Source organism: Cryptomeria japonica, chromosome 8 (genome assembly GCF_030272615.1).
Source record: "Cryptomeria japonica chromosome 8, Sugi_1.0, whole genome shotgun sequence".
In the NCBI taxonomy this organism is placed as follows: domain Eukaryota; kingdom Viridiplantae; phylum Streptophyta; class Pinopsida; order Cupressales; family Cupressaceae; genus Cryptomeria; species Cryptomeria japonica.
Genome location: NC_081412.1, coordinates 238,372,769 through 238,385,332, shown reverse-complemented (window position 1 = coordinate 238,385,332; position 12,564 = coordinate 238,372,769). Strand labels below are relative to the sequence as shown.

At 34.5% G+C, this 12,564-nt stretch overlaps 1 protein-coding gene across 1 annotated transcript in view; it reads left to right on the top strand.

Moving 5' to 3' along the window:
* Positions 1 to 12,564, top strand: part of LOC131049234 (acireductone dioxygenase 3) — a 160,813-nt gene that overhangs the window by 51,569 nt on the left and 96,680 nt on the right. The window contains exon 4 of the mRNA XM_057983279.2: positions 11,673 to 11,787. Coding sequence (XP_057839262.1) covers positions 11,673 to 11,787 — 115 coding nt within the window. The remainder of the gene's footprint in view (positions 1 to 11,672; positions 11,788 to 12,564) is intronic.

Here is a 12,564-nt window from a genome sequence, read left to right as displayed (position 1 = left end):
ACTAAAGCTTGCTAGAGAACTTGAAAAATTGGGGACATTACATACCCCAACCATCCAAGGGATGACAAGCCATCTCCTACAGCTTAGTCAACATAAAAAGCAATAAAAAAAAAGAAAACTCAAGATTGAAAAAAAAAGGAAAGATTACACCCCTTTACACCAACCCTAAATCTAAAACAAGTACACTAACATTAAAAAAATATTTTGCAAATTTTCAAATTGTGAGGGAGACAAAAAAGAGAACAGCTATGAGAAGAGAACAACAATGGCAAGAAAGGAAGAGAGCATGAAATCTAAGTTATTTGAGGTAAGTCTACTAGTCATTGTTAGTTTACTCAAAATCTTCATAGTGCCCTAAATCTTAAGTATGAGAGGGTGTTTGAGTCTTTTTCTAGCCTTGGGCAGGATTTCAAACTTTCTCATATTGTCATGATTTCCTTTCATTCTTTGTGCCCCCACTTCCTTGATTCCTTTCCTTTTACGACTTTCTTGATTTTCGTTTACCTTGGTACCTTTTCCCATTGTTTCCCAATCCCTGCTCCTTGCATGGGGTATTGCTAGCTCTTGTTCCTAATCCTTTTAACCTAAGTTGTTGCCAACTCCTATTCTGTGCTCCCTCCTATATCAATACCTCAAAAGCTCAATCACCACTCCATCCATCATTGAGTGTTTTCAAAGCCCCACCCTCATTGTTTTTCTGCTCTACCCATTTCGGCCTACAGACCTTTGCATCCCTTGACATCCCAACATCCTCAAATCCCATTTCTTGAATGGGGACCTTCAAAGAACATAATGCTGGCATACCAAATGAAAATACATTCAAACAGTATCTCGACTCTTGATTCCTCAACCCCTCTTACCATTGCATCCTTAAGGTATGCAATTCCTTGGACCCCCACTTATAGGCATGCTTTTCCCCGAGTCCTTGCTGCTCATACAAGGGATTTTACCAATCACCATGTTTGACTAGAGATGCCATTGTAATGTCCCTTTTCAATACTTTTATCAAGTTTGAATTTTTTTTCCCAAATTTATATCCATACAATTCTGGATTACATATGGAATACTAAAACAATAGCTATTAATTGCCAGTATTTATGATTGAAACACTTGGACATCAAATTTATTATAATTGTAGTAGACTGTAATAAACAACAACCTAAATATTAAACTAACAAAGTAAACATCAAACACAACTTATGAAATGTGTGCATGTAACAGGGATTGCTTCAGAAGATATTATGTCTTAGGTACAACAAATTTACTTCAATGCAAACTGCTGTTATAAATATATTATATAATAATTGCTGATACAAATTGCTTTTATAAATTCTCATTATAGTGACAAGATATTATAGCGGCAGCACAAAATAGTATTGTAGCAACATTGTAGTGACTATATAGAAAGAAAGAAAGATTCCTTTATAGGCTACAATGCCGAGGGGGTCTGTATATGGGTCTACAGATGGCTTATAGCAATATGGGACTACCCCATACTCTTTGCAGGAGGCACCTGACTGTGCTACAAATGAGGCATACATACCTCACCCCTTGTGGGATTTGACCTTGTGATCTCTCTTTCAAGAGCACAAGTTTTCCACCACTAGGCCAACTCAGGTTGTATATTGGAACAAATTGGAAACTGAAAATAAATTGTCAACTTTCAGCACAAATGCTATTCTGGTGCCTCAAAAAGACAAGGGGGTTTTTGCTCTCCAATTTAGATTAAAAACCAAAAGGGTTTTCATCCTCGGGTGAGAATACGAATACAAGTGCTCAAGCTTGAAAAAAGGGTTTGATTTCAATAAACAAGGATTGCTTTCCTTTGAGCAATTCTCTTCCTTTTCTATACCCTATTTTTTCCCCTTTTGATTTGAATTCTTTTTTCTCTTCAAAAATTCCTTGCAAATGTGTACACTTACAACACTATAATAAAATATTACATAAGGCCTTATTATGTCCCATTTAGATGGCCAACTTTATAAGAATAATATTTAAATTTTCCTTTTACAATGTTTTAAAATAAATTTATTAGAACTAAGTTATTATTTAATTATTTCCCTAATTTTATAACTTAGCCTACAAGAAATAAAGGCTATAAAGAAATAGGCTATCCATTTATTTTAATGTTGAAAAGGGGACATTCTAACTATTAATGGGATTCAATTTGAATGTGATAAATTGATGGAAAACTTTCAAATGCCTATTAGCATATGTGGGCCCATGCTAGGCTTTTAACCTCTAGGTAAGGTAGGAAAATTCATCAGATTGGATCATCATTTGCAATCTCTATCAATAGAATCTGACTTTAGTTTGAGCACTTGTGTTTAGCAATTGGAACTAAGGATGAAACCCCTTATGTTCTGTAAATTAGTGGATGCAATTTCTTTGTTGTCATATTTGTAATTGTTGTAGAACGTAATGCCCCCTACTAGGAGTCTGCCAATTTCCCAATAATCAACACCCATTACTTAATATTCTCATGCCTTAAATTAATTTATTAAACTAGATAACCATATTTATTCATAGTGTAATTGATAGTGGCTATATTCAAGCCCTAATTCTTACTTCCTTTCTAATCCTCAACCTTGGATGGGGATTTACTTGTTTATGGTGCGATGACACCACCTCCATAATTGGGCCCAGGTTTCGGGAACATCCATTGAGACCAGCCTTGGGGCTCACCTAATTTGGGATGGATTCCCTCCGCCTCTCCTTAACAACACCACACCTCTCCTTATGGGGTGGGCAATAGAGATGATCAAGTAATTGGGCTATGAATGAGTACACTAACTTCTAATGTATTATGAATATATATGAAATTAAGTATGACTGTCATACATATTGCAGTCTATATTAATATTACTATTAAATTTTGCATAAGAACATTATCAGGCTTCATATATTAAGCATACATATTAAGCACATCCCCCATGCATACCACCAAGAACAAGGATGTTATTGCCTGTAACTTAATAACAGTTATGATCTGATCTGATTGATGGTGATGTCACTCGATGCTTTTTATTCCTTTCCTTTATATCTCTTAATGTGAGGGAGAGGTCACACCTCTTCATCATGTATGCCCCCTTTCACCATTAGCACCCTTTGAAAGAGTGCAACTCTCCATTATTTCTGCCCTCTGAAAGGGACACAACCTTTCACAGTCAGATCTGCACTTATTTAAATCAGATCTGCACTTCTGATTCCCAAATTATTCCTCCTTCAAACGAGTTCTCTTCTCCCTTTTATACCTCATATTTGGGGGAGTCACAACTTATCATTTCATGCCTTTTGACCATTCATTAACTTTAATCAAATTTTAATTATATTTAATTATATTCTTTTATATTTTAATTTAATTTTTTTTTTGTTCTTTTGTATTTTAATATTATTATTATTATTTATTATTGAATTATATTTCAAAGTGGGGACATTACATAGAAGCAAATCTTTTTAGTCATTTGTAGTAGAAATATATGTTAAATGAAATATTGAATGAAACACTTTCAGCTAATTTTACATGTGCAAATCTATTAGACATGTTGTGTGTTGTTCATTTTTTTATTGTTTCTACAATCTTTTGTTGACTATTTCAAATTCTTTTATTTATACGAATATTTTAGCTAAGGCTCATTATAGTGGTATTAAAGCATTGATATTTCTAGTTTATAGGGTAAAAAGAATTGTTAATGGTTCCCAGTGAAAGGGAGATTGAATATCAAAGGAGAGAGGAAACCAGTTTGAAGCAAATCCTTGATCAAGCACAAGATCTAATCCAAGAAGAAATAATGGGTGTAGGGATAAGGAGAAAAGAAAACTCATGGAAACCACAAGATTTGTCAATAATGGTGAACAAGAGCTCGTTAGTTTCTTTAAATGAATGTTTCAAAACCCTAATGAAAGTTTGGTGTTTACCTCCTTAGGTAAGAGAATTCAAGGAGAATCTTCTACCCCTAGAATGAATTAGGCATCTAGAGTAGCTTGTGATTTTTGGCTGCCCAAATATTTTTGTAGAAAGAGATGGAATCATGATGCCTTGTCTGAGACACCATGGGCAAACTTGCTAGAACAACTTATTTTTAAAACAAAGACAACAACATCAAAGATGCAACAATAATATGTCACACTAGCACTACAACGTGCACACAAGTGTCATGTGAGACACAACAACACAAAGCTAACAACATGAACAATCTCATTGTTGCACAAGAAAGGCGGTATCAATGAAAGACGTAACAATTGTGGAATAAGTTCCCCACAATAAGCCTACAAGAGAGGATATGACCCCTACACAATACACGATGATTGAGTACTAACCCACAATCGCATTCTCACAACATGACACTAGGATAGGGTGATGGAATAATAAACTTCCAACCCATACCTAGACGCAACTCTAATAACATACTCGGAAACCAACACCAATGATGGAATGCCTAGGAGCTAACGTTACTTGAATAGACAATGAAATTTTTGAATTTTGAAACAAGGAGTAAGATGAGGGCACATTCACCTTCAGTCATCTCAACAAGGCCTTAGGCAACAACAACACAAGGGCCAACCTACTTAAGAGGTTTTCTAAACAGAAGGTACAAATCCTCCACCAACTGAAATGACGACAAGTCACTTCCATTTAACAACACACTTCCAAGGAGATGTCATAATTTTTTAGAATGACACCCATTGGTGAAACAACAACCTAGAGAGACTCTTGGGGTCAGGGGGGACAACTTTTGTAAACAAGGTTTCTCCGAGAAAGAACCAAAAGACCCTTCAAACGACGAACAATGCAAAACAAAGCACTTGAGGATACTAGCACCCAGATGGGACACCGGTGCTTAGAGAGGATACTAGCAACTAGGCTTTGGAGTCCCATTGTAGCACTAAGTCCAACTTTGGCATTAGAGTCTAGTCCTAGTACTGGAGTCTTGACGGGGTGTTGGTGTCTGGATGAGTGAGCCAACCCAAGCTAGGGTTTGATCCCAAGGAAACACCAACCACCTAGGAATTACCTAAGACTGCACCCATCTAACAACAGGCTGAAAAATTGACAAAACATCTCAAGGCCGAATAGAGAATTCTCTCTCCCAAGAACTCAACACTTAAGAGACACATAGGAGAAGGCATGTAGGTGTATTGTGACCTCCCTAATGCTCTCAAACACTTCCCTAAGCGAGATGACCAAGGGAAAGATGTGAACCACACTTCGCATTCACAAAAAATGTTTACAAGAGGCCTCAAATTGGTCTAAAACACCCCAACTGTCAAATGACAATCATCTAGACCCGACCAACACAAGACACTTTACAACACCATTTAAAACATTTCCAAGATTCATTACATTTGTTTAAGCCCAAATTGGGATGTGCCTATATTTAGTTTTTACCCATAATAGAAAATCATTGAGAGCTTACAAGATTGCATGTGTGCTCAGATCCAACATTGAGGAATGTAAACAAGATATAATGATGGTACCACTTAGGTGGCACAATACAATCCATCCCTAAATAACAGTCCATAGATATACCATTACATTTTACAAATGAGGGCTCAAATGCCCTTTCTTGATCATTTACAACATGTATACAAAATGAAGAAAACATGAAATATCCTTTTTACCAACTTCAAGCTGTTGTCAACTCCAACCATGATCCTCTAATCCATAATAGTGGTTTCCTTGCCAGCTAGCCTTGTGGAATCAAAAGATCTACTCCCACTGTGGTAAGAGATGGTCACACAAGCCATACAGGCCATAAACACACACTCACACCAAATACAAGGGGATAGGGCTTACACACACACACCATAGATGGAGCATACATGCATCATACATGTAGAGAAAAGTAAACCAACATCACCACATGGATAAAATACACAAACCTCCTTGGGCACAAACACCAAAGGCATAAAATAAAGTACTCACATTGGACACACTCATCAATGGAGCAAACAATAAGTCCTCATTGGGCAAATTCACCAATGGTACAATTAAAGCAGTCACATTGGGCACACTCACCAATGGAGGAAAACATCCAAGCAACACAATGCTAAAAAAGACTAGATCCTAGAGGGGGTAGGGAGTGTCATCACAAAGCTCACTGGTATAACTAAGTGGACCCAAGTGCTACTCTCACAAGAGATGACAAAACCTGATCATATAAGAACCAATGCTCCTCGAGTGGGCATGTTGTTCAACATTCATCTTGAGTCTATATGAGCACTCCAAGCATGAAGGGGCATCCATTATCTTGGTTCGTTTTAACTCTCATTTTTCATCAATTATCACTTAATTAAGAGACTCCCCAATGTGATTGCATGAGCCACTTTGGGTTGAGGACACGTTGGGAGCCAACCCATACTTATCTCTAACACCTGCATCCTAGGTTTGTCGCATTTGCCAAAAATTTGAATGTGGCATGACAACTAATGCCACAATTTTGGCTCAAATTGTTTTCTTTAACAAAGTTTAAATGGCCTAAAATCAAAATTCACAAAGGAGACTTTAAATCTCCCATTCCAAAACATCATATTTCATTTCAAAAATTCAAATTTTACTAATATTTTTCAAACACTAGTTGCAAATTTAACCATCCACTGTAAAAATATCTTCAAATTTTACATTTTTTAAAGAAAGAAAAGCGCCTTTTGGCTCAAAATATGCACAAAAACCATTTCCAATCATAATATTCACTTTTTGGGCATTTATGAAAAATAGGGCATTATGAGGTTACATTTTATAAGTTTTCAAAATTTACAAAAATTATGTTGATTTATAATTACATTTCAAATTTAAAACTAGATTATATGGGCCAATGCTCCACCAATCACATACAAAACTATTGAAATAAAGACCAATGAACAAATGAGATAGAATGAATAACTTACCTCAAATTTTGCAGCTAAAACATTCACATTGAACTCCACACACCATGAGAGAGAGAGATTCCAATCACATACACAATCACACACCCATTTTCAACCCATTGCTTCGAATCCCATGCAAATCCACCCAAAATTGCACTCCCAATTCAAATTTCAAAAATACAGCAAGGAGAGGGTTTTGATAGCAATTTCTTCCTAAAACTAAGAATAAACAAAAATGCCAACTCTTTTCTATTTTAACCCATTTCGCTTTTCCTTATTTTTCTAATTTTCTTTCTTTTAATTGTTAATGCATGGTAGCTTATGCAAGATAAGATCTTCCTAACCTTCCTTGTTCTGTTATTTATCTACATGCTTCATGTCTGATTTATATTGCATATGATTATCAGATTGTACAAACATTGCTTATCATTATGCTATCAGGGCTAACAAACCGATAGCATATTAATGTCAATTGTTAATTGGCATTAATATGCTATCGGGGTGTTAACCCAATAGCATATTAAATGCTATAAGTTATCGGGTTAAAATCTCCGATACATACTTGCTATCTGGTGCAGAAACATTGGCACCGATTCACATCTTTTATTGGGCTTAATTACATCGAGCATATTTGTTATCGGGTTTAATGAATACACTGTTTCATTTGGCATTAACATTGGTTAAATGCACCGGTTGGATTATATTCATCGTGCACTTTGAATATCGGTGTTTATATGAACCGATTCATTATATTGATCAGTCATTATATTATGATATTACAATATGCTATCGGGGTTTATGAACCCATAATCAGCATTGTGTTAATGGTATAATTGTAAAGGCACCGATCAATGGGTGCATTGATCGGTCATGCCTAAAAGGCATGACCGGTCAATACACCAATTGACCGGTTGCCTAAATGATATATATGCCAATTGAATTCATTTGGAGAAGACAGAAAATATTAAATGATCTCTCTCCTTCAGACCTGCAGATAAAATTAGAATTATTAGACATTGACATAATTCCTCATATCCATATATAGCATTCATAGTTCATAACTTGTTCTTTAATTAAAATTGATATAACTTTACATTAATTCCCAATATTTCTATTTAACAATTAAATCTATTTACCTTCATTCATTTGCAACATTTGTCAGCACAATTAACTTAAACATTAGATATACAAGCAATCTTTTAAAATTTATAAATTATTTAAACATTTTACCTCTATCCGATTTCAATTTAAATATGATTAAATCATGCAATAAGTAACTCATAAAATATTTTTACAGAAAAATGCAGCATTTAAGTAATTGTTTAAAACATGAATACACTGAAAATTCACAACATTCCAGACTCACTCCTACACTGGATCCGAGACAACACTGTAATTACATCATAAATGGCACTCGGATCAAGTACGACAGGGCTTAGGTAAAAAATGGATGGCCTAGTGTGACATCTCCTGTATAACCATTGTTGGGTAAACAACTTGAAACTGTGTAGCCAGTGCAGAAATAAACAATACCTATAACCACTCAACACATGTCAAGGTACTTGCTTAATGTATATATAGCAGAAGCACAACATAATCACCCAAAGGGGTACAACAACATAGTCGTAAAATAACCATCCATAGATACATATACATAAATCACTGAAATTAGACATTAGTTAATAAAGATCATATTTAATTACTGCATAAAATGTAAATACTGTTATCCACAACGATGAATTGAAGCATTAAAATAAACCATGCATATAAACGTATAGAACACCAACAATTGACAAGTTGAGGAATCCAGATCTTGAACATAAGGGTGGTCTAAACATTGCATTCAGAAAGAAGACAACCAAAATTCACAAAGAAAATGGTGAAGCTAAACCACCAATCCCACATCACAAACCTGCAAATGGGTAGGCATTACAGGAACAAATAGAGGGATAGTCCATGGATTAGCAAGATGATTATTTGGTGGCCCTCACAACACAAACTATTCTACACTAACCTGCTTAGCAAATGTACTTGCTATTCACAATTGTCGCAATGTGTTTTTGGGTGATTTTGAGTATGCAATACATTTAAACTAATTATTAACTTTTTTTATCTTCTTAATCTAGAGCACAAGACAATTCAATATATCAGCACTAGATAAGAGGTTTCTGGTTTTTTTTATTGAAAAAAATTGCTATATATTTGCATTGTTCAACTAAATACAAATAGTGGACAGTACAAGTCCACATATAGATTGAATAGGCTAAAATATATAAAGCACAAATGCCTTTGTAAATTAACTAAACAGTACAAACTACAAAGCTATGATCACTAACTTTGACTAGACCTACAATACAAAGCTTGCAAATTTGGTAGGAGCCAACCAATCTACCACATCATAGATAATGAGACATCTGAATGGACACTTTAAAGTGAAAAATTCCATTGAGTGAATAATGAATTCTGAAAAACAATAATACTATCTGAATGGTATTTTCAACAATAGCAAGTTTGAGAATTATTAGTAAAATTCTAACTGCAAAATAACACTTATTTTTATATAGTTTACAAAGTTATTCCCTGAAAATAATTACAAAACTAGCTGCTACTTTAAGAATATATGATTGCATAAAATACAATTACTGTGACAAAATCTTATCCTCCAATACTAAAACTAAATCTATGCAACCTCTAGTTAAGTTGTAGATTGAATTTATTGCAAACTATGATTTAATGCTTACATCTGTTGCATGGCAAGACATCTAAAGATAGATCATATAAAAATAGTTGACTACAGGCTATAAATAGGAAATGCTAGACTTAATAGGAAGCTAAATATAGCATGAGATCCTTGCACAAAATTTTTTCCTTCATCTTTGCATTAAAAATATCACGAGCCATATTTATCATTGGAAAGCTAACATAGTTCTGGCCAAATGTACACTTATTAGTGAATTTATTCTTCTCTATCTTGTAAACACAAGTGCACCTATGGACTCTCTAATCCATTTTTTGATTTCTGATCAGATCTCTCCATGAAGTATCCCCTTTTTAGCATGCGTTGGTCTTTCAGCTATCATTAAATATCCACTCCCTTTTGAAATGCATATGAAAAGTCTATGTTGCTCCTGCACAAATATGAACCATGGACAACAATAGACAAACAAAACAAAATTTGGAAACATGACTTGTAATTCTTGAAAAGACGGGTTTAGCTGGAATTTGATACCCAATGATTTGTTTGTATGGGTATCACTGTAAATGATGTTCAATTCTCAATTCAATATGCAAGATATATTCTTGTTTATATTTACTTGATCTATGTATTATCTATTTATATGATAAATCTGATTATCTTCTTTTGTATGGCAGGTGAGAGGAGCATTTATTGATTTCGATGTCCTTCTCACAAATGCTGATTGATATGTATATGCAAGCTGGGTACGATCAAGCAATGCTTTGACTAGACATGACCGATCAAGACATTACTTGATCGTGCCCCTTGGCTTATCACAGTAATTACAATCGGTGTATGTTAACAAACCGGTACCCATCGGTGAATACTTATCTTAACATCCCGATAACCATCGGTGTGTACTTGCCACCGATACCAATCGGTGTATGTTAACCCGATATCAATCGGTGCATATATTTGAATTGCCACCCGATACCAATCGGTGTTTAGTTAATTCGATAATCATCTTTGTTTACTGTTAAATATTTTAAACGATATAAATCGGAATACATTGGTTAGCCCAATTAATAATCGGTGATCACAGTTAATAAGACAAACCGATATTAATTGGGATTCATACATAAGAATATAAACCGATATTAATCGGTATGCTATAGGATGATTATCGATAGTCAAGCATTGATCGAACTAAATAGTTGAACGTATATGAATGAAGAATGGTCATCAAATGAAAGATTAATAGCTTGAAGTTTTCATCATAACTATCGATAGGATAAATGATTGAATGAGTGACTTCATTTATCTCTCATTCAATCATTTATCTTACCGAAGCTATCATGCATTAACAATTACACCATCCCCATCCCAAACATTTGGTGTAACATAGTTAATTTCTGAACTTGAAACTGACTAAGTACAGAATATTTTTACAATAATTTAGACATAGGCTGTTTATAGAGAGATGAAACAGACCACAGGAAATGAAATATAGAGATTCAGTAAATATTGAGATGATCAGACCAAAAGGATAGTCTCCATCGATATTATGCAGATTAATCTGACATCAGTCCTTTAGAATTACATATAGCGAATATAAAACCAAATTGGACTGTATAACTACTAAAAATTATTAAAATTGGCCCCTCAATTGTTTCAGTTGGTACTATTCATAAGGAATCTGCATGAACGCAAACACTGGCTATATAATAATAATTATGCTTTTATTGCCCAATGTGGAATGCAATAAATCTGTTAAAGCATTTGTTTGAATGATCATCTGCCCATAAATTAATATAAGCTATCCTTTTCATTAGCCAGAAAAATAAAATTACAGTCCATAATAATTCTACCCTAATTACCGAAACATACAGATCCAGATATGATCCAGATGACTCATGCAAGTGAATAGAGCCATAAAAGGAGGCTAGTAAAAGCGGAAGCTATGACTGTATAATCAACTGGTTAGCACAAGGTTTTTTGGTATAATTCTACTAGTTTATTGATGGTAATAACCAAAATTATGGTTGAATTAAAATAACTGATCTGCTTGATAGTTGTCAGATGAAGATCTATGCATAAACCAATTGTTAACTTTCTAATGGGTTTGCAGGATATGTTAACAATATGCCCAGAGAAGCTTCCGAACTACCATGAGAAGATAAAAAACTTCTATGAAGAGCACCTGCATACAGATGAAGAGATCCGCTATTGCTTAGAGGGTAGTGGTATGTATTTTGTAGAGTAATTTAAGATGCTGCTTGTTTCTAAACTTTGAACTCAGCAAGGTAGTTATGAAGTTTGAGTTTCAAATAAATAAATGAATTGACGGTGCCTTGAAATTGATAATAAGAGATGCTTTAGTTCCAGAATTCAACTCCAGACAGGCTAAGTAGTCTTCAGCAATCATTTTAACTCGGTGGTTCTATTGAGTCACGACAATCATGTTAGTATGCTCCTTTACCTGTCATGTTGATTATTCAACAAAATTGTGTGCTTGGTTTTTCCTTTGAGCCAAACATCTTATATCTTTTACCCTATATTCACGTTTAGTTATGTTGAATGTCTAAGGAACACCGTAACTTCTGTGACTGGCCATTTGTGTCACATGTTCATGACTGCAAAGAAAGAACAAGCAATGGAAATATAATAAATATGACTATTATTTGGAGACCCTCTCCAGTCCTTGGTCCTTGATATGCATACCCACTCTGAGCTATTTTCTTATTGAAATATCATTTGTAGAATTTAAGAGCAGTTATAGGCATCCTCTCCCGTTTTAACATTCTTGTGTTTCCTTGTTGCCCCAAACCAAAAGGGTACTTGGTGGAACAAAGATTTCTGCTGCAGAGTCATGATTTCTCTTTAAGAATATATAGAATTATTGCAATAACAATATGCTCTATATAGATGAGATACAATAATATTATACTATCTCAATTAAACTCAAGATCTCATTAAAATAACATGAAAAGAGCATCACATATCTAGAAGGAAAAGCATCA